The 24,114-nt window shown below is 37.2% G+C and overlaps 1 protein-coding gene across 9 annotated transcripts in view; it reads right to left on the bottom strand.

Annotated features, from left to right (window-relative positions):
- KDM6A (lysine demethylase 6A) overlaps window positions 1-24,114 on the bottom strand; it is a 160,749-nt gene that overhangs the window by 11,483 nt on the left and 125,152 nt on the right. For all 9 annotated transcript variants that reach the window (XM_074603343.1, XM_074603316.1, XM_074603325.1 and 6 more), the window contains 7 exons: window positions 10,343-10,472; window positions 8,723-8,828; window positions 7,799-8,004; window positions 5,268-5,332; window positions 5,092-5,166; window positions 3,077-3,225; window positions 1,943-2,057 (listed from right to left, as the gene is read on the bottom strand). In XM_074603343.1, the coding sequence (XP_074459444.1) occupies window positions 1,943-2,057; window positions 3,077-3,225; window positions 5,092-5,166; window positions 5,268-5,332; window positions 7,799-8,004; window positions 8,723-8,828; window positions 10,343-10,472 (846 nt within the window). The remainder of the gene's footprint in view (window positions 1-1,942; window positions 2,058-3,076; window positions 3,226-5,091; window positions 5,167-5,267; window positions 5,333-7,798; window positions 8,005-8,722; window positions 8,829-10,342; window positions 10,473-24,114) is intronic.

Here is a 24,114-nt window from a genome sequence, read left to right on the forward strand (position 1 = left end):
GCAATACATTAAAACACTTGACCATCTGGCTGCCCATGTGAAGCCAGTTTATGGCTTCCAGTTATGTTCTATTTACCTTCAAATTTCCCAGTATTTTATTAATGCTGTGGCATTTTATTAATGCTTGGTCAGATCTAGTGTGAGACTGGTGCTGAATGCTGCTTTTTTAACCAGGAACTGATTTTATACACAGACCACACCAGCTCTTAAGAACGCTTTCTGTTTTGAACAATGCCAACCATGTACTCGTACTGGCAGCTTATGCACGTGAAGCTTGTCCAGCAAGCAACCTGTTGGCACCATCTCAACCGTGATCCACAGGTCTATGCTATATTCAGCCACGACATGTCGACCCTCCTGAGAAGCATGAAAAAACACGTCCATATGGATTTCCTAAGCACGAACTCTTCCACTATGGTTATGCAAAATACACACTTCTTTCCCATCCTTATCCTGATTTTATACTGTTTTTATACTGCACCATGACACATCATTCGCAATTCACTGTTTTCAAGGACAATTCAGTGCCTCCATCAGGCACTCTAGACATTTTATGAGGTTATCAAGATCTTAGTTTCTCTGTCACCCTCAGGAGGACAGTGTCATGGGGGTAAAAGGCATGTTGTCATCAGAGACACTGCAATTGCATGAGTACAATTACAATTTTGAGATGGCTAATCTTTGTAAAGGTGGATGAAATATGAACAGTGGTCAGTAGACAGCCAGAAAATACAGAGTACAGAGATGAATCTGAAGAGCTCTGGAAAAGTTCTGAAGAAAAGTCAAGAGTTTAGTCCAGTTTTAACTGGGAAAGCTAAGAAGAAAAATCTCTTCCTTAAGATCCGTTTCAGAGGCTACCGCCTGAATGCTAACATGATTAGGGGAGACAATTGCTCCTCCTTTTTTTTGGGGGGGGGGGGGGGGGGGGGGGGGGGTGGGGAGACGGGGGGTTGTGGGTGTGTGTGTAGTGAGGTGTGGTGGTGCATGGGTGTGTTCTGTTTGTTTTTAAAGCATCCACTCAACACAAGGCACAACACAGAAACCCCAGTCTTAAAGCTGGCCAAGTATTTCCCCAATGGTCAGAGCACCTCAACTCTTCCAGCAAGCTACAAACATTTAAGTGTATGCAAAGCATGCCATGACACCTCCTGGGGTCCGAGCTCTCCCTCTAGATGCAGCAAGAAACCATGCCAAAATACCAATGACTCTGTACTTGCTTGTGTACAACATGTACATTAATCATAATAAAGATTAATAGCATACATCACCAGGAAAATACTTTAGTCCATCACTCCTAAAAAAAACCAAACCCAACACCAACAAACCAAAACAAAACCCCAACGCCCTCACCCCCAACTTTGTTCCAGCAGTCCACTGCAATAGCTCTAGAAAGTCATGACACCATTATAAAAGCATCACCATTTGGTAACAGTAGAGGCAGCTTTAACATGCATGATAGAGTGCCTAGATTAACAGCAAGGACTAAGATGGATTTTCTGATGTGGAAATGTTATGCTACAAAAACTGGATTGATGCCACACAATACACATTGCTAGCAGACAGTCTATGCTTATACTAAACTTCTTATTCCATCTTAATGTAGTATAAATTGGAATCTTGAACCTAGGCGAGCATTAGCTACTACCAATCTCTCACTTGTATATACTTCATTCCTGTGTTCGAAAAAAAAAAAACAAATAATGGACCCAAATGTTAATTTTTGAAAGCAAGACAATCCAAGTTTCTATACATTGTACAAATACCATATTTTGTATAAATTCTAGATTTTGCATTTTGACTTATTTTAAAAGACTTTTCTGACTGCATGGAAAACTGGAAAAATAATGTCCTCTTACAGCACCCTCGGTAATTTCCCCCCTTAGGTCTGAGAAAGGCACAGAGAACTTGATAAAAATAGAGAAAAACAGCACGCCCAGCTTACTTTTCACAGAAGTCGTTCATGACACCCCAATAGCTTTCAGGGACAACAAACCATTCACAGTCACCTGGACCAATATTTATATTTACGGAACAAAAGTTGTTATTTTCTTGATGACCTGAAATTTAAGAGAAAAAATAAACACACTTCATGTAAGGCTGACCTATCAAAATAATGCTATGAAAACGCAAAGTTACAAGTACTAAAAAACCCTACATCATAGTTTAAGTATTCGTACATATTTTTATATGACACTTATACACACTACTTAGGTGCTTCACAGTGTTAAGAAATGCACTTGAGCTCCCAGTGACAAGAGAATTCCGCTTTTGTTAGTTTGTGGAAAATAAAAAGCTGGAACTACCAATCTTGCAAATCTGACCAGTACTTCAGCAGTTCCCTTTTTGTAGAAACGAATGCTTCAGGATGCTAAAGCTTAGATTTTGTGTTTTATGCTAGCTCTTGACAGTCCCAGTCAGGAGCAAGACTTCACGACTTCAGGCACTGAGTAAGACAAGTAGTAAGAAAATCTGTCACAAAGAGCTTTCAAAAATCAATGTAGAAATGCCAGTATTTTATCTTCTTTTGACAGCTGGAAAACTGAGCCATAATCCCTAATGGAATTATCTAAAGTTGTACTTCAGAAAAAACAGACCCTGAAATTTAGTCCAGATCCCTCAAGTCTCAGTCCAGTGCTCTAACACAGCACTATTCATTATGGAGGGTTGAGTCCTATCCCAAGACAATAAAGAATCTAAAAAGTGAAAGTACACTGATTTCTATGATTGCACAAGACCTACTTTGGAAGCCTATAAAAACTTTCAGGGCATGCAAAATACACATACTGTCCAAGTATATAAATCCGTTGCCTTTTTTCCTTTAAAGAATCCAGTATTTAATGCACGAGGTTAGTATGGTAATTACCTAGCACTGCAGAAATCCGGAAATTTCCACTATAAAGTAATTTAGTACTCCGTACATGCAGAGTTCAGTTAAACAAGAAATTAAAAAAATACTGAATATATACAATTTTATCACGCTTAGGCATGCTGTAAGATATGGAAAATCTGCAGTGCAGTTACATCAATACCACAGCAGCAGACCCTGATTTTTTTCATGCAAAGAGATTATACTCACCTGGTGTTCTGCTTCCTGGAACCTTCATGTACAACTGCACTGTGTTCATGCCCAGGATGGTATGACCAACATGGCTTAGAAGATTTCCTGCTGATACCACACGTACAAAAGCAGGAAGTTTTGTCAGTTCATGGAGTTGCAACTTCCACCTGCAGCAAAATAGCAAATCGACAAACTGTGAATCCCTAAGACTCTTAGAAAAGTTTGAGAAATATAAACATTTTCAGAAAATTGTTAGCACAGGAGATAAAAGAGCAGACAGCCTACTTCTACATAACTTCACTTTTCTTAAGATGGAAGCCAAGATAATGCAATACCTTTACTTGACAGTTACAGAAATTTAAATGACAATTTCATTTAAGGGTGAGCTAAAAGCCAGGGTGACTGGACTCACTCTTGCAGTTAGCCAGTCTGCTGCTATACTGCCAGAAAATTCTGCTTGCACCTTGGTGTACATCTTTTCCAAGTGAAATAAGAGCTGTGCTCTCCTCCCTCTCTAGGCCAGTCAAGAAACTGTTAACCATGCTTTCAAGAGCCAAACGATATTGTGCTACAACATATGTCAAGAAGAGTGTCTAAACACACCCTAGCCTGTGCATACAATTGCTGTCACCAAGAATGAAGTTAACTACATGCTTGTGCTTCGGAACTGAATACTTGCATTAAGAAAAACACAGATCTTCAAACACAAAAATATCAGCACTTAAGTTTGGAGCTCTAATGTCACCCAGGTATCTGTGTTACTCTTAATTTTAAAATATTTCCAAATATAAACACAAACCTGACAGGCTAGTTGAGCGGAAAGATAGTTTTTAGCAAAAGCTGCGACTGCAGATCAGAAGATCATGCATCTGCCTGGGATCCTACAAGAACTATTTAAAGTATCAAAATCCAATTTCCTATGAGCCCCAGGTTAGTTATGCTTAGGTTCATTTAAAGTCTCTCTCCCAGTGATTTGCTCTGGGTGCTAGTTTATTAGCAACAATTTTGTATCTACAGATGTAATTTTCTTTAGAAAAAAATAGCATCAGTATGAAAAATTTAAAACAATCTCTAATCACACGCATATATACACGCATTGATCTTTCACTGACTATACCACAGAAGACCTCAGCATCTTAAGCAGGCTTTACTCTCCAGTTTCAAACACCACAACCTTTTCTTCCGCTCTAATCATTGAAATAGATCAGAATTTTTGTGCCGCAGCTGGTGGGACTGACAGCCTAAACATGCTGGATCTTTTATGTAAATATATACGAGCTAGAGATGTAATCAAACAAAAAATTATTACTGGACACAAAAAAGTTTGCTTTCAGAGTATTTCTAATACTTTCTGATGTTTTTCTGAGCTACCTTCATCTACTCACAGAAGATATGTAATCTAAACAATATACAATTTATTATTATTACACAATTTTTTTTTTTTTTTTTTTGTGTTTCTGGCAGAGGTATTGTGGCTTATCCACAGGTAAGCACTGATCTGTCTTTACCACATATTTCAAACCCTGCTCCTGGACAGAGAAGCAAGAGCTATGGAAAAGTGGAAACAGAAAGGATGACAGCAGGAACAAAAGGAAACAAAAAACCAAGTAACAAAAATCCAGAGAAATAAAAAAGAAAAATCCTTTAATCTTTCAATTTCTGTGCAAAGACTGAAAACTTGGTATTGTCAGAAGTAATTAAAGCTGTAAGCAAACAATTTAAATCCTCAGAACGAAACAAAGTGAATGTATTAGAAGGAGGACAACCAAGAAGTCTCTGATGGATGCTTAAGTTCATTTCTGGAAAAATAAAAGATCCTAGAAATAGAAGCTTGAAAAGAGATTTTAGGGTGAGACGGACTCTTAACAACAGTTAAAAGACTAAAGGTAACAACTTAGTTGTGGAAATGGGGTTTGCAACTGGAATTGGGTTTATCAACAGACTGACTGATGTCTGAGAAGACTGCGTTAGTTTTCCAGGGGTATCATACTGTAGAATACCACTGTGAGCTGGAGAAACTGTAATCAACTTACTTTTTGTCATCTGACAGGTCAATGTTGGTCCCAAACTTGATTGTTTTAAAAGGTCCTCTTCTCCTCCTCCCAGAGCTGCAAATATAAAAAATACAATAGGTGAATGTGGAAATAGGAATGATGTGTAAAACCACATAAAACCAACTACCGAATTATCACAGTTATACCACACTTACTTATCAGAAGATGTGGATTCATTGTCTGAGTGGTCCTTGTGGTGACTCTTCTTCTCATTTTCCTCCTATAAAATGCAATTGTGGAAACGTTTTTATATATACATAAATAAACACAGAAGTAATAATCTATATCAAATTATAGGTATAAAATGGTAACAGGTTCACAGACATAAGTACATTTATTTCAAGATGCTGGTATAATCTTTAAAGTATCTATATCTAAGATTTTATGTGAATGTTACTGTTATGAAATTTTTTTTAAAAATAAATAAACTTTAGTCCAAAGCCACTGCAAAAAAATTCTTTATGACTACAAATTCAGTGAAGCTCAGGCCAGGACAATAGAAAATGTCTACACTCTAAACATTTCTGCTAGCCTACATTATGGTTGCAAATGAGCATGTCGGTTTGCTTCATTATGCAGGTGAACTGGAATCCAGTCTTAAGGAATACTGTTAACGTTTTTAGACTAGAATATTTACCTTCCTTCGAAGTCAGGCAGGTCTCTTGATATGAAAATAGGATGACTAGTATTTATAAAATTAATTTTATAAAATCCATTATATAAAATCTTTTGAATTTTTCATAGCCATATGCTATTTTAGCACTGCAGTAGCTAGGACCATGACTAGTGGAAAAAATCTAAAAAATATTAAATGATGTAATTTGATCTTTTTAGCAAAGTGGCCTCAAAAGTCTATTCTAAAGACTTCTTTTTTGGCAAGTGTACGGATGTAGAAGGAAAAAGAATATGACAAAAAGGAGGAAAGAACTGCCTGGAGGCTACCCAAAGATCTCTGGCTTTGAATGGGATTGCTGTTAAATCTCAAAGTGCCCTATGTACCTGAGAAAGTCTTATTCATCCTTTGAACGAAGGACAAAGAGAAACAAAAAGGAATCTAGTGATGATGGATTTATCAAATACTGCAAGACATGTTAGAAAAGCAATGTAATAGTTGTCAGAGGCATAAAAAAAAAGATCACGTAGGGCAAACCAAGAGGATTGCATCTGTAGAAACAGACAATAAAGCTTTCATTTGAACACTGTGAAAAGTCACCTAAGGACAGGTCAAAGCAGTGTTAGGTAAAGAACACATGTACACTTAAAACAATGTCTTTTTGATTTCCAAGGGGAAAATTAAAATCATCATTCTGAAAATTGTTTTATATATTACATTTTTACCACCAATTTGTAACAGAGAAAAAAATAATCAGAAAATCCCACAGTTCACTTCTTGGTGCAGAACCAAAGCTGAGGCTTTCCTGCTGACAAGCTGGTATGTGATCAGTTATGCACATTATTGAACGTGTACTTCACTAGAACATTGTGTGTGTAATGTTCTCTAGCTCCTCTGGAATGATGTACAAGAATACAATGCTGGTGCATTGTTCAAGGGGCACCAGTAAACTTCAGTTGATATCCTACTGAAATTTATTACCACTGCAGAGGAAAAAAAATTAAAATAAAATAAAAAATCACATCTATGTGGCAAGTTCTTGATGACTTCAGTGCTCCCCACTTCCCAATGGCATTCCTGTTTCTTTTCCTCAACCTGTATCACTCTCGCTCAAAACATTTTGGCTACTTTCCCTTCTCTATTCTTCAACTACTGATTCATTTTTTCATTTCTAACCCTTTCCTCTCATGTGCAAAATTTAAATTTAGAATTTCTCTTTCCTTTCTTACTGAAACCATTGCTGTTTCTATGTAATGGCAGTGAAAACTGTAATAGTCAACACCTCATGTTGATGTTTGCCCTATTTTCTAATTAACAAATGGTCAAGAATGTATTTTTGTCTTTGTTCCACCTTAGCCTAATCTTTTTATAACAGCAGGTAACATAAGCCTCGGAGGAGTGCCCATAGCCACTTCCAAGGATATGGTCACTACTTCAGCAAAAATATTGAAAAGTAATACAAATAAAATAACATTTCAAACATTTCACTCTGTCACATATGTTTAACAACTTCTAAACTAAATGGCAACTGTTATGTTCATAGCCCAACAATAACAAATATGGAAAGCATCAGCCACTTTTCTGGAAAAAAAAAGTTATTTCAATATTTTAAACCTTTGTGCTGAAAGACAAGTACAAGTGTTAACTTCTAATAAACCACATCCAAATTAACTCAGGATACTATGAAGAACAAAGAAATCTGATTTCAAAGAGTATGTGAAACTAGAAGCAATACAAGTTAAAAAAACCCAGCATCTTAAACTATAAATATTTTTATATGAATTTTGACATTATTATATGAAAGCTTGAGCTAACAAGCTCTGAAAGGATGTAATAGCTAGTTTTACGTTAACAAAATTAAGTTTTTCATTAAGCATTTGTGAGGAACACCCTATATAGTATTTGACCCTCTATTGAAAACATATTCTGTAAATCTACCTGCACTCTTCATGCTAATGGAAACGTCTCCTTTTCCTTAACAGCTTCCATTTGTTTCTAATAGCTGTTACTAATTGGTTCCAGAGTTAGTATACAGTTTGTAAATTGTATCTTAAATAATAACAACAGGCTTACCCTTAAAGACTCCTGGAATGAGGAGGCTTGGTACTGTGCATACTTAGCAATTGTTGTATGAGATCTACTGCTTTCGCAACGCCAGATTTTCTTTGTTCCAGTGGGGTCCCAGTTTTCATCTGCTGGCTGCAGTAGTTGTGTCCTCACTTCTACTATGTGTTCATTATTTGCTTCTACCAATGTCTTAGTAGAGAAGAGTCCTAGATCTAATAAATAGGAATAAAATTCATAAATGACATTTAAAAAATAATAAAAATTTTCAAGAAAAGACGACATTAATACTAAAGTCATCTCAAGGTTTAAACTAAAGCTTTTTTGCCCCCTTAGCCTTCATAACACAGCACACCTGTAGGTTAAAAATTAACACTCATGATTAACACTCAGGAGGCTTTTCTGCACACAACAGTAGAAGCTTAGAAAAAACTTGGCAGCTACCATACGGACTGTATTCCAAGAAGCATTCCAAGAAGCATTTTACATGACTTGTGTAAACAAATCTGCACACAATAAAGTATTTTTTCAGACTATTGTTTTATGAATGCACTTCCATCACATAAAGCATATCCTACTGCCAATTCCTATCTACAGAGTTCAAAATACCGTACACGGTCAGATTATAGATCATTAAATCTAAGCACTAAGACACATAGCCATAGTTTTCACAGGAAAAAAGTCTATCTGTAAGCTTCCATATCCACAGCTCAGCTCCTCTCTGTGCTCAAATCTGCTGGATTTTTTGGGGTTTTTTTGAGATGACAGATCAGAAACAGTAGCAAACTGAGAAATTACACATTACCCTAATTACTTGGAATACACAATATTTCCAACAATAAAATATCCACTTTTAAGAACTGAGAGGCTTCTTTTTAAAAAACACATACTTTTTTTTCCAAAGTAAAAAAACAACATAGAAAGTAAACCCACCTAATTTAAGCGCTCCAGCAAGGCCACGTATTACAGTAACAGGGTTGTTTGGATTTGTACAAAATTGATGTAAAGGTGGAAAGAAAGCATCTCTTTTATTTTCCAACTGTAAAATTATAACAGAATATTAAATGTCAGATGAACTTAAGACTTATTATTTGTAAAATAAAGAAGAAATTTAAAAGAAGAGAAACATCAGAAAGAAGACAGGAATGTTCTCCATTTGGGAATGAATAGCTACATCATACAACCCTCTCCATGTTAAAACCTAGGTTCACTCCTGAAATCAATTTGTTACTGTAATTTATTTCTTGGCATTAATTATTCCCAGGTTGTTTCAGCTTTTGCAACTCGGGTTTCCTGCAGTTTATTTCTTTATCTGACAGTAGCCTTGTACATTCTCTAAATCTACAGAATTCTCTGAAGAGCAAGATAATATACTAACTTTCTTTACAGAAGTCAAAAAGCTAATTCTATAGATAATGTATACAAGAAACAGTATAATTAAAAAGACTACTCTCACAGTATATCTCATGTTAACCAGAAAGGTTGATTGGATTTTCTTATGCTTTTGTGCACCTATGACCTCAATTTTATGCTATAGTCTCCCCCATCTTTTTTTTCCCCTTTTTCTTTTTTTATTGTTTTGAGTCTTTTAAAAAGCTGAAGACATCTCTTTCAATAAACAAAACACAATACAGAGTTCCCAAATATTGGGACCCACGCTGGCACACCTACACAGTATGTTGCAACATGGTGACTTACTAGCTTTGTACAGACTCAACAAAGCTGTGACAGACTTTTAACAAGGTAGATTAATTCAGATCCAACACTTGGAAGCTCCATTGCTCCCAACTTAACCTAACTCTTGGGCAGACTGCTTGTATAGTATCACACCAAAGTGCCAACTGCTTCTGGTCCCCAAGTTGCCCTAATCAAAGCTGACTTGAGGTTTTCACACCAGCTGTATGGACATACTAGAATTTATTCTTCAGTTATCCAGGAAATTGACATCCTGTAATTTATTCTTCTATCACTAAGGAAGTTAGCTCAAACTCTTCTAAAGTTATTATGAAACTTTATTTTCAGAACAGAAGTTTTAACGGTTGCACAAGAAAATACTACGCAACTAAAGTCTGCCTTTTCCTAATGACATTTTGTTCTTAACATCACCTCAACTTTAAATTATTTTTTCTTTAATGTATTTTGAAGCATACTGTTAGGAGAGTTTAGTTAAATTACTTGCTCTTTTATTCCTAAACTGTCACTTGCAAATAATGTACGCACATATTTGAAATACTGTACATTATATCTAATGAACTGTTTTGCCTATTCTGCCAATATTTTGAGTATTAAAAAAATCAACAAAACAGTTCTGAAGCTGTTTTTCCTCTTGTTTCCTGAAGTTCTTAATTTACAAATATTTTAAGAATCAAACTAAGTCTCAAAATTTTCTTTAAGGTTAGCATTTTTCCCGCTTATACACTAGTTGGGAGAGCACTGTAATTAGAATTCAGCTGTGAATAGGGCATCTTTAAAATAATTACATTATGTAATTCAGATATACAAACAAATACAAGGGGCAGTCTGCAGTATACTTCTGCCATTAGATTTACTTACATAAATACTAGGTGTAGGTGGATTCAGCTTGTCCTTTGGCAAGGGAGGGTACGGTGGAGGCGGTGGTCGTGGAGGTGGGCATTTATCCAATAGAATACTACTGTTAGATAAGCCATTTTTACCCAGATTCCTGAAAGGAAAGAAGAGCTGCCTCTGTCAATACTTGACTAAGATGATACGTATATACTAGTGTCATCTCTTCTGGAAAACAATGATGTATAAGGAGAAACCGTAACTCAAGATACAAATAAAGCTCATATATTTCAATCAAGGATTCTCAGTGTATAATTTGATAATATTCAAAATAATTCCCATTTTGCCTGCCAAATCTGCAACATCACTGCTATTAGGTGAAAACACAGTCATTTTAAATAAAAGCAAGTACGACTCACTTGACAAAATTTAACAGAGAAAGCAGGTTTCAACTAGAAATAGAGAAGAACCTTGTTAGGTTGGCATTGGCTGGTTGATGATCAATTCACAGCAGCTGAAATAACACAGTCTGGTAATGCTGTGCATGTGCATAGCACTGTGGCAGAGCACAAAGTCAGAAAGTGACAATGCCTCAGCCAAAAAAATGCTGACTCACAGAAACCACACAGAACTACACTAACGACGCTAAATTGAACAATCACCTATCCCTCTCCGATTTACACATTGTGAAGCCAGAAGGAGCCACTGCTGCATAATCCATTTGTTTGAGCAACAGAGAAAAGGACCTACCCTGAGCGAGTTGCTGTGTCAACACCCGAAGGTGTACTTGAATGAGAACCTGGCTTGTTGTATTTGCCGCCTTTCTCTGGAGATTTCCAGATGTGGATAATCCACTGTACGTGTGTGAACAACTGGAAAAACTTGCATTCTGAGCTTAGTCTATATTCAATTTCAAGTCACTATCACCGGGAAAGTATTTATTAATTTACTTAAGTAATACTAGCAACTTAAAATTTATTAATCCGTCAAGTTTTTGTTTGTTAAAACTGACCCAACTACTTCAAAATTCTCCACACTAAGCACTATTCAAATCCTTCTAAAACCTCTCTTGATTCACTAGCTCTTGTTACCACCTCTCAACAGCCCACAAAATGGGATATTTCTAATGCATAATTTAGTCATATATCTTCATAGAACTCATACGTTAAAAGATTTGTTCTAGTAACAACAGTCTTCATCAGAAAACACATCTGACATATTAGATGAAACTCCTAGCAATAGAGTTTGTCTCTAAAACACAGAAACTGTGACACTTGCACTGAGAAGCATCATAGAGCTGGAAGTTGGCATGTGAGAGCACTGCTTCAAATCAAGCTACCACAAACCACAAGCAAGATGAACTTGGGGCTTGAGATGACATCAGACTGACTGTTATGAAAAACACTAAAGAAAAAAAGCAAACACCTCCCCTACCCCAGGCTGCAGCAAAGAAGAGCATCCTGAGAAACTGGTGCTCATCACAACAAACAAGTCAGTCGTTCAGTTCAGAACATAAATCAGCTTTCTAACTTATACATTGCTCCCCTCTGACAGAAGATCAGAGCAATACAGACGGAGACACATTTAACAACTGTCTCCAAAGCACGCCTGTCAAAATACCAAACGCAGCTTATTGCTTGTGCTTAGGTGAATCTAATGCCATAATAGATTGCAACTTCAAAGAAACTGAAAGAGCAATGTGGAAGCTTTGATTAGGCATCATCCAACTTGGCAAAAACTTCACTGACCAATGCTTCATGTCTGATGTAGTTCTTGCAAAGACCCTAACTGCCCCCAGACAAAAAAATACGGCAATATAAAAATCACCATCACCGAAAGAAATTTATCAACCATGGTTGCATGAATCAGATTCAGTCCACCTATAAAAAGTGAAACTATCACCTGAATAGCAGGTATTAGAATAAGCTATAATTTTTGCATTACTGAACTGAAAAATAAAACCAAGAAAAGCAAATGCATACTATTAAAAATCAAAGATAACCATGACAAAATTCAGTTTGAAGTGATAAACAGTTCTCAGGCAATTTCTGAGGCAAGAAAGACGAGAAAGACTGAACCTGAAGAAAAAAAGGATATTGCTCAGAACTAGCGTAACTTAAGCTACTGTAGTCACAACAAGATAACACAGCAAAAGCTCAGCAAAGCCAGGGTTCGTGGGGTCTTCAGGGAAGGGGGACAATAGAGAAAGTAGAACCTCCTGTACTCTTAGAATTACAGGTCTGAAAAGGCAAAGGAGATACAGAATAAAGCAGACACTACAGAGGAAAAGATCAGATGAACAGTGATTATCTCATAAACCCAGCACTTGAAGCTGATCCCACCAAATGTATGCCACAGTTTCCTATTAAGTTACTAAAACCCTGTGTGGAAATCTCAGGAGAGGAAAAAGGGCCAAAGAAAAGCAAAGCTGAGACAGGAAAATGGTGGCTAATTCAAGTGGCACAGGAAACAGACGGGCAGAGTATTTAAAGTTTTCTTTAACAGACCAGTTTCACTCTATCATTTTTCTTCTGTCCACGAATCAGAAGAATTTATTATTAATAACAGTACAAGAGAGCTACTAAAGAATAACACTAGAATTGATAGTGTGCAAAACAGAGCAACAGAAATTATAAAAATCACCACAGAAGTACTAAAAAGATTTGCTACCAGCACCTGAAATGAAGCAGTGTGAGAATCCACTGCTGGCCTCTCCACCTCTGGAAAGAGACAACGGTGGCCAGTACAAGGAAAGCGAAAGACCATTTTGACCACAACAACCATAAGGAAAATCTCACATGCATCTGTTTCAAGAGTGTATTTTTGGTGAGCGTATTTCACACTGGCTGAAAGAGGCAATAGAGGCAATGCGCAAGAAAAAACAAGACTCATTTAGGCCCTGAAAAGAAACTGGATGCCCAAACAGTCACCTAAAATGCCATGATGGAGGAATGAAGAAAAGGACAGGCTTCGTTCATTTAAATTGACTTTCCAGAGAGAATTAGTTTTTTCATAGACTGTGCAGTCGGGAGAACATCTTTCATTCCCGCAGAGCAGGAAGAGAAGGCAGGAGCAGCTGTCAGGCTCAGAAAGGTAAGGACAGAGGTGCACATTGATGTGCAGCGTTGTCCTGAGTCAAAGCTGCAGCTCTTGGTCCACTGGAATTTACTTGATGGGTAAAAGCAACAACAACTAATGCAACTGCTTTACCCTGAGGACCAAACTCAAACTGGCATGCTTATGAGTGACACCGACCTCTACGGTTAACACAGGTGCCTGAATCTCATGTACTTAAGGGATCTCTTAAGGACATCATCAGATTCATACATTTCACTGCTTTCTACGATACATTAACACATCTTCTGAAAACAGCTTACAGCCTTCAGTCTTAGAGAACAACTTCCCCTCTGGCTGTACCAAAACACACAGTTAACCATAAGCAGAGGTGTGACCCAGTTTGTGTCGCAACAGTCACTCTCCTCTTCATTATACAGCGCTCACTGCCCAGTCTCTGCTTTTAGCAAGTATTAACACAACAGTTTAATATTATCTAGGGATTTCTTGACAAATGGAGACTGAGGGCTCCGCCTGAGATGATGCCTTCATCCACCTACCAGACTTCTTCCCTAGAGTTTACTCTTTTCACTGCATGGACAACAAGTAGCTTGTAACGCAGCTGGCGTGTCCCTGCCCCGTGGAAAGATGGACTTCAGCTGCTCTAGCCTTAGAGACTTGCCTGCCAGAGCCCTACGTCACTATCAAAAACCAAATAAAACAGGACCAAAATCTGATCCAAGGCAAAAATCACTGAAACATTTACAGTTACACGAAACATATCAGGTAGTTGCTATACACTTCACAGGCACTGTATTGACATTGCATCATCCTAGTTGATTAAAAAAAGTTATCATGCAAGCTTAAAGCCAACTGTGTTATGCAACTGTATTAATTTTAACTCTATTTTATTACACAAACTCTCAACTACGTCAATAATATTAAAGTTAACATGATAAAACTTATTTTCCAAAAACCAGATATCATTATCATTCATTACTATCCTTTACATTTATTAAATTTATCACCTCGATAATTTTATTATTTTACTTGAGCCTCATGTCAGACTGAGAGGATTATGTTTACTTCTCAGAAAGCAGTTCCATAGTGGTTTTCAAATCCTCCTCTGGAACTTCTTCTGTTTTCCAAGAATTATAAAAAAAATAAAATCCGCATGAGTGATAAACAACAATTCTCTGGCCTGAGCTCATGGATGTACGTTATACAGGCCTCTGACTTAAAAATACCAAATTTAACTACTGTTTAGCCTTCTCCTTGATTACTATGAAAACAGAGAGTGTGTTATCGTGCATCCCGTGATGTGAACATCGTATCTGCCTTTTTCCCAAGCACAGAACAAAAATATTTACTGAACTCTCTTGCCTCTACTGACTATTCTAATAGCTCTGTGTAGTGGTTAAGCATGACTGGTTCTTGAGTTTCTTCTTTTTCATTCTTGGCTATCATTTCCCTCTTCCAAACGTCCTTTCAGAGTTTTCTAGAACTCTTAGCTTCAGTACTTTTAAAAATATTTTCCCGTTTTGTTTTTAATTGGGAGATTGGAACTGTTTGATGATAATGAAGAGTTCCCAAGCAATTTCCAGTTATCTACACATTTGGATTTTAGGTATGCTTTACAAGCCAAAACAGAGTAAGTCACAATCATTTGCACTTAAGCAGTTATTTTTGTTGCGAAGTCAGTCTGTTTAAGTGAATTGTTATTTGAGGATTAGCTGCTTGAGAATTAACAAAGTTTTACCGCTCAAGAGATTACAGTCATTCTGAAGAACAAAATTAATACACTCTCTTCCCCAAATAAAAATCACATTTAACAAGAATATAAGGAACTGTGGATTTATGTGATACTTTACCTCAAATCTACCAGAATTAATTAATCTACAAAGAACAACGAACTAAACATTTTGAAAACGTGCCTGCAGAAGAACTCGGCTGAAGCACTGTGATGTACTGTATTTACTTGACCCAGTCCCGATTCAAAACAGAAATACCCAGCCTTTCTTAACAATTAACGGATACAATTAATTGCTTCCATACTCCAAGGTATTACAAAAACGCAGAAAAATGGCTGTCAAGACCCGTCACCCCGAGGAGGAGTCGGTTACTCACAATGCCTAACTTGGTCTCTCCGAGGCTCAGCTACCCAAGCTCCTGTTGTAGACAGTAGAGAGATGCGCTCTCAGAGGGGAATTATAAAGAAGTCAAGCTTACATTACACTTAAATGCAAGTAATGCCAGATAATTATACAACCTGTTTATCATGCAATTCCTTACCCCAGCCTTTCACAACCAGGTACTAGCTGGCAATACTCCCAGAGATCTTTCTTTTTAAACCTACAAAAAAAATCTTACAATAGAATTGTGGATTTTCTCATTATGTAAATGTATTTCTAATAATTTTTGAATTCTGTTCTGGTTTTGACCTCAATAGTACAGGTTGGCAGTGAATTTCATAGGTTAATTATATGTTATGTAAGAAGTAATGTTCCTTTTCTTTTCTAAATGACTTTTACATCTTTCTTTCCTATTTCATTTGCTAATCACCATGTTCTTAGGCTGTAAGACAAACAGAATCACATTAATGACTTATGGAAGAAAAGCACTGTAACAACAAGTGGAACTGAACTTTTTCATACGCTTGCCTTTGCCCTAAACTATACATCTTTCCTATGGTGTTTTATTCCCAGATAATTCTGCTTCCCATCTCTGCATTTGCCTTTTGAAACAAAACAGAATATATTACTCTAAGCAGGGTTTAGCTTGTGAAATCACAATATTTCAAATTTTAGTCTTAAAAATTTTGCTATGGTGAAGTTGACTTGCCAGAAGTAATGTGAGAGCAATTGAACGATATTGCCTTCAAGCCAAAAAAGTTCTTTGCTTACAGACAAAGAAACCTCCCAATAAAACAAGAATTGCTTTTGTTGGTTTTGTTTCTAAGAACAAAACACAAACTTAATCCAGCTCCTTTCTCCTCAAAGTACTTCCCCTCAAATAGATTTATGCTCTTTGCCTCTTGATTGCCGAGTTCCCAAACCAGTGATTCACTAATTGACTTCACAAAGCAGGCTTAATTGCCAAGGAGCAGCACCTTCACAAAGATCTGCCTCAGGCTTCAACACAGAGCCCATTGAGCAAGGAGATGTCTGATCATTTAACCTCTGCATCGCTTTTTCCACTCGTCTTCATGAAGCTTACTTCCTACGCTTGTGTACATTTTGACCATTCATCAGACCCTTTTTCCAGACTGTTTAACCCAGACCAACTTCCATTTGCTGTCCTATACTTCCACCATTTTACAAGATCCCTTGAAAGGCAGCTGATCTCTCCTGGTCTCCTGTCACTTTCTTTTCTCAATGGATTGTTCTCTACTTTTCCTCTTTGCGCCCCAAGCAAAAAGAACTATAAAAAGGCATGTTAGCCCCTTTCAATACGCATTACCATCAAGCCTATACCTCTCCTTTGCCTTCCCCAATTAAGCCAAATTGGTAAAGCTTTCAAGTTCAGAAATTCCTTAGATTTTTCAAATTAGTCTCTCCCTATATCAACATAAAAATGGCAACGGCAACTTTCAGCTGACATGAAGCTGCCCAGATATGCAGATGGTCTCTCTTTAGAATTGTTTGAGGACCTCTTGCACAGACTTCTCTAATTCATTATCAAACAGAAGTTTTGTTTGGAGCTTTGCCTGTTCTTTCAAGGCTGTGAACAAGCTTTAAAAAAATAATGATAGAAGAAATAAGAAATAGCTTAGTTATTTTTTCATGAGAAACAAATCAAGTCAACTCAGGGACTTCTCTACACTGCTTAAAGGAAGGACTTGACCTCACGTCCGTTTTAGAAAGGGCAAGTGATGGACCCTCTTAACTGTGACGGATACTGGATTTTTAACTTCACTCCTCCAGGATGTTAATTAGATGCACCAGTTGAAACAGAGCTAGAAATCAGCTGGTTTCACTTAAGTAGAAATAAACAGCATGAGTGTTAAATCTCAATTCTAGTGATAATGTTTCATTAATTCTCCTTTCAGTAGGATTGCTCACAGGGAGAAGATACTTACATTTCTAAGAGTACAGAAAAGAGCTTTTGATAACAGCCTTTGTAAGGAGACCTGATACACAACGAGACAAAGCAGCAGACTCTTCTTTTTTTACCCACATATTAACAATTGGCTTCTCTAGTAACAAACCTGGAGCAGCTATTCGTCACATATTTTCTTCCTTTAATCACATGGTTTTCACTTATGCTCAGAATTACTTGAGGTTTGTTTGGTTTTTTTTAATGACCTCAACAGGGGATCTTCTCCAGGAATCTAAGGAAGGATAATTAATTTAATAGCACACTCCTTTTATCTGTTATTTTGCTCAGAGGCTTAAAGAAATTCAGTTTACTATGTAGACAGTTTACCAAACATAAGAATTTAGTTGTTTTATAACCACCTTAAAATTTACTGTTGTAATCAGTTTTATTGGTAGGGAAGACTAACCAAGTCACACTTACACTTCCCAGAATCACCTCCTCAATTCTCTTTCAGCCGTAAAGTCCAACAGCAGTTTAACAAGATGAGCATATTTGTTACCCTACTGTTCTCCAGAACAGCATTTTAATGAGATTTGCATATTTAGTCAATAGCTCAGCTACTGCATTTCTAAATTCCTTGTAGCTTTTCAATGAACATTGTCTAGCCCTTCAAGGGAAGCTCCTTGTAGAATTATCAATTGCTATGCCAGCACCTTCTGTTTGACCCCTTCTCAGCCTCCTTGAACAACCTCATTTCACCGCATGAATAGAACAGGTCTCTGTTAAATATTTCCTCAACATTCTCACCAAGGAAGAAGGATATAAAGAAACTTTTCAGCCTTTGCAATGATCTTGCCCTACTTAAGCGCTCACTTTAGTCTTTGGCAAACCAAAACATTTACCAAGTCTGTTCTACAGACCAGACAATCTATTCACATATAACAAAAAAAAGAATCAAATAGAATTTTCTATTTGGCATGTGTTTTGCATTTTATGATACAAAACTTCTCCTTTCACCCAACGGCTTCACTTGAGCAGCTTTTATTAAGTCGACTCTTGTTTACATAAAGCAAAATTACAATCCCCCAGCATTTATTTTTGCCTGACTACTTCCATTTTTACTTTACTGTAATGCATGATTTCTGAACCCCTTTTCTATTTTTTCTTTTATCTTAAAAAACACCAAACTTCTGTACCTCTGATATTCCTTTCTTAAGCAACAAGCAAAATCCTAGCAACATTAACAAGCATGTCAGGTTTTGGTGGTTAGTATTACCATATTGCTTCCCGATAAAATCCCTCCTGTGAGATGAGGAACTTCATTATATTGTAGTTCACTATCCTGTAGTAGGTCAATTACAGTATCGTTGTGAATCAACTCTCGTGCATTACTTAATTCCAAACTGCTAATAATTTCAGATCTTTGGTGCTCTAAGCACAAATAAACCCATAGGAATCTAAAAGACGTAAAAAATGGCTTCTCTTAGACAAGACTTTTTTTTTTTTAAACCTGTAAGCGTTTGAAAAAAAGATTATTTAACAGTTAGACTTCTGAGGAATTTCAATGTGATTTACAAGTAACATAAACACTCTGGTTTTGAAGCAAGCTTATAGTAAACAGAACCAAATGCAGAATGATGAGGAGGAAAATAAAAATGATTAATCTAGAGCTCCAAATATAAAAAAAGCAAGTTACATACATCTGTTCATACCTGCCAAAATGTCTTTTTTTTTCCCCTAGAGGATACCACCGGGACAATATGGCAACAGACTGTATCAAGCATTGACAGATAGCAAGAAGATTATGCCAGAAGACAATAGAATATAGTTGTCCACATTAGAGATGCAGCCAAAACATCTTTCCGAACACGTCAGATGAAATAAGGGTACGTATGTAACAACTGGCAAATATTAGTACATTTAAGGCCCAAACCAGTGTCGCTCCAATATATAAAAGCTAATACTACAGGACAACTCCCCTCTCCCTGTGCATGAAGTTTATTCTAGCAGGTGTTTGGGCTTTTGTTTGTTTTTAATAATAATTCTTTTCAGTTTTCTATTGTGGATAGCTTTTCTGCAATTTTTACAGCAATCCTAAAGATCAACATTTTTTGACATAAATCCACTTTTGTACCTCAAGATACCATTTGCAGAGATAGCACCCAAACGTGATCCGTACTATGGGAAGTACTTTCAATGCTTTGTTTTTGCATTATCTTGCACTGTGTTAAAATGGAAGTTAACATGCAGTATTGAAGTTCGCAGTATCTGATATATTAGTATATAAACATGTTCTATTCTACTATGTATTAAAGGTTGACTTATTTTGCACATAAGCAGGGTTTTCAGCAGAGTATCTTTCAATATTCTCCCCTCTAGACATTTTTCCCCAACATTTTTGTGCATGTCAGTCATGCACACAGCATCACTAACAAGGATATTCTTCGCAGAGCTCTGTTCCTGAGCTGTCATGTGCATGCATGCACACCTTCAACCTCAACACATTTTAAAACAAAGCAAGGGCTAATGAGCTAGTTAATATATGGCTTGGATAGCCTTGTCCTCAAATTTACACATGTAAAAAGGGTGGCAGGAAAAAACCTTACTAATATATTATAAAGTAGTCATATTATATAGAGTTATTATTTCTATTAGTACAAAAAAACTCATGTAGACAAGACCTTTTCCTTAACAGGTGACCAGCCCTAGCACAGGTCAGGAACAGTAATAATGAGCACAACAGAATTTTCACATGTCGAAAATTGTCTTTCTGCCTTTACACTTCTGGCTTACCCTAATATAGTTGCAATTGTAACCTTGTTGACAGTCCCACAAAATTTCTCAGAATCTCTTAGGACGCTTAGAAGACATATGCAGACACTTTACAGTAAGTACAGTTTGAGTAGGAGATATCCCGTCTCTAAACTTTGTGAAAGTAGTCAGAGCCCAGACTGAAGCATTTCTTGACCTCCAAGTTGGTAAAAAACCCAAGTCTTTCCTCCACTTTTACCATTGCTCATCTTTATTACCCAGCTTCCTCTGCCTTGTTGAATTAAGGCGCAGACAGGCTGAAGAGGGAGCTCTCAATCTCTACTCACTAAGAAAGAAAGTAAAAGGCACATCTAACACTTCTTGAGCTGTCTGCAAACTACAGGGGGCAAAGTATTACGTTACCTCCCTTGAAAAATGATGATTATGTGACCCTGGGAAAAAATAACTATACGAACCCAAGCGAAACACTGTAGAAAAAGACAAGAGACTCGATCACCGCATTAGCAAGTACTTTTTTAAGGGCCAATATTTCCTAATTAGGATCCCTGAATGCTGTTAGAAGCTTTTACATACAATTTAAAGCAGAACATGGTGTCATCCCCATGAGTAAGTTAAAGAAAGCACAGTGGCAGTACCTGACCAAGCGAAAAGTAAATGTGACATGCAGGTCAGCAAAGATCTATAGGTGCTGGCCTTGGTTAAAACTCGGCCCTTCTGCACTAAATTCACAAGTTTGACTTGAGTCTGTCAATAGCCCTTGGCAGGCAGGACTCCTTAGACAAGGTGCAGCTAGGAACTCCGCAGTCAGCACCAAGCAGCGCTCAGCCGTGCCCGTGACTCGCTGCAAGGCCCCCTGTTGGCCCATGAGCCTGGGCGAGAGCTACACCCCGGAACCTCTGCACCATCCGCTCTCCAGCTCCCAGCACAGGAGGAGCAGCCTTGCACCTGCCTGCCCCTGCGTGTGCTTAGTTTGCGTGTGCTTAGATCCTTCTGTGTCACTCACAACAAAGCTTTTAAAATTTGTTTTGGTATAACAAAGCCACAGTTTTTAAAGCAGAAAAAAAAGACAGAAAAATACCTTTGTACTTCCCTTTACTGCACACCTCACTTAAGAACTTGATGAACAGCATACTGAAACAATCAAAATGCAACACAGAGGAATACACTTTCCGTTACTCTCCAACGAAGCCGCATGCAAACTTCTGCTAAGCAAGTTTGGAAGACATAGATCAGCTAAACTTCAAGAAAGAACTTTTAAGTCTACCACAATTTCTTTTATGTGTATTTGCAATGCACTCATCCTAACACCAGACATCATAAAAGCTATTTTTATACTCTACTAGCAAGAACACATACATGGTCCCAATTAAAAAAAAGCTGTTAAACTCTTCATTTTTATGAATGTAATAAGTATAGAAATTTCACTTGAAAATGAACATTACAATATAAGGCTTATTATTTGAAAGATGATAAAATAAGCTCCCTTTAGGTTTTTTCCCCTCTTCTAGAAAATTTATCTTTCTAACAGATACCTATGGACAGCTATACCATGATCAGTATTAGTCATCAAATCCCAGTACAGTAGAAACTAGTAACTTTCAGTAACAGATGCAGCTTTTTTGCATTTAACTGATTTATGTGGGTGCAGTGAAAGACGTATATAAACATACTTTTATCACTTTTAACATTAAAAAAGTAATGCTCAAAAGCACCACGTTTGCTACATAATCCCAAGTAAAATATTTTGGAGTAAAATACATTGAGATGGTAAAAATTCCAACAAGCATTCTGACACCAGAATAGTACAGATAACATTTCAATTAAAACAACTGTAAACACAGTTAAGTATGGAAAATAGCAGTTAGAGTACAAACCAAAACATTCAGTAACCATGTGCTTATGATTCAAGGGACTTCTGTGGACTTTAAAGGCATCTTATGTAACTTTTTCACAAATGGCAACAACTATTAAGACACGGATACAGAAATTACAGCGCCCTAAATGGCAATTTCGATTTCTCAGCAAGTTTGGATTTCAAATAAAATTATTTTGAGAAAGAAGGCAAATTTCTCCAAAAACTACCAAGAAAATCTGCGGACTTTGAGATCGCCTACACAGGGAAGGCTGTGAGCAATAATCACATTAGTGAAGTGTGAATTTGCAAAGCCAACTACCATCTTACAGGCTCCCTGTGAGCACATGTAAACATGAGCTCACCCTACCTTTGAAGGATAATTAATTACTTTGGAAAAGCTTTGTCTAAACCATGTCTAGTGGAGTTTGCTCCACTTTCAATGGAATAAATTATCTTTGTTTAATGTATATTAAGACTGATAACATGGTTCATTAATGCCGGAGTTACAAACAGTACGCACAGAGTTTGCAGTTAACTAGCTTTCCCATGTAGATAAAGTTTCAGCATATAACAACATAAAGCTGTCTACTTCTGAGGAGAGGTGACTGAACATCTCAAACCTGTCTATGTAATTAACACATCATACTTACGCCTGCCAGCATATTCATGCCCCATAGCTACACCAAAGTACCTATATACTCCAAAGCTTCATAAAGGAACCTTTACCCTTCTAAATAAAGACAAAATTCCAAGTATTTCTGCCAGCTTTAATGGAAAATTAAGCCAGCCACTGAAATGCTTTTCCATTGTCATTACATATATTTTAAGTGTGGGCACTTGTAACATTATCCATGAAAAACTCCTACAATACTTTAAGATACCTAAGGATTTCATTCTGATGATAAAATCTGTTCAATGATGACACAGCACAGTGCAATAATAAGAGCAACACTACATGCAGAGCTCTGCTATTGTGCAGGCTGTCTAAATATAGGGCTTGTAAGTGGTGTGGGGGGAGGAAAGTCTCAGAAAGCTGCAGAATAATCACTGTCTTAGGAAAAAAATTATTATTACTGTGGCAAATACATCTTTCCTTGATGCAGCGGAGTCTATGAAATTATCCTTTTCATTGTTAGAGCCTGTATCTAATGGAAGAGATGGATTTGAGAGACTCTGTAAATGTGCTTGCTGGATATAACCATCAAATCCCAGCACTCTTTACAATGGAGGTTCCTACCCTCTGACAGCTGCACGAGTGTCACACCATTTCTTTTTCTTTGTGAAGAAGGAAGAGTTTACCTGCCATTTTTGGTGATTTAATGACACTGAGATGAGAAATAAATACCTAAGAAGCACACAGAAACGTCAAGGCTTGGAGCCTGGTGTTTCTGCTACAGTGCTTTTTAGTAAGACAGACCTAGGACAAACATCTTTGCCAGAAGTCACTGCTAAGAACCATTATCTGAAACTTCTACAACCTAGCCTTCCACACTCCATTCCATCCTGTATTACTAGCAATGAAGACACCAGGGAAAACACCATGCAATTTGCACAATCACATTGCAATTATTACCAGGTTTCCCAGCGTCTGGCCTCACTTTTCGCCTTAATCCATTATGCATCTGATCTAAAATGATTCAAGCTTACTAACTAAAGACAAAAAGTGACAGTAACATACCTGCTAATCAACTGGAATATAAGACGAACCCAGACTTAGACCTCTGAAGAGTCAAAACTATCTATGCTGTAATGTGACAGACTTAAAACTAGCTGAAAGACTGCATATTTAAAGCACTATCCACCACACGAACAGCTCCTATACTTGAGCTATAGGTACTGAAACCACCACTATCAAAAGAGGCATCTCTGGTACAGAACTGGTACAGGACTGGAACAACAAGCTGATACACCATATGGCTGTGTGACCACTCAGAGCAACACCAACAGGCAGGAGAAATGGGCCAACAATCAGCAAAGGAAAATGCCAAGTCCTGCACCAGGGGAAGAATAACCCCATGCACTGGTACATAAGAAAACAAATGTTTTTATTTTAGAGGTGACCAAACACTGAAACAGCTTG

This window comes from Larus michahellis, chromosome 1 (genome assembly GCF_964199755.1).
Source record: "Larus michahellis chromosome 1, bLarMic1.1, whole genome shotgun sequence".
In the NCBI taxonomy this organism is placed as follows: domain Eukaryota; kingdom Metazoa; phylum Chordata; class Aves; order Charadriiformes; family Laridae; genus Larus; species Larus michahellis.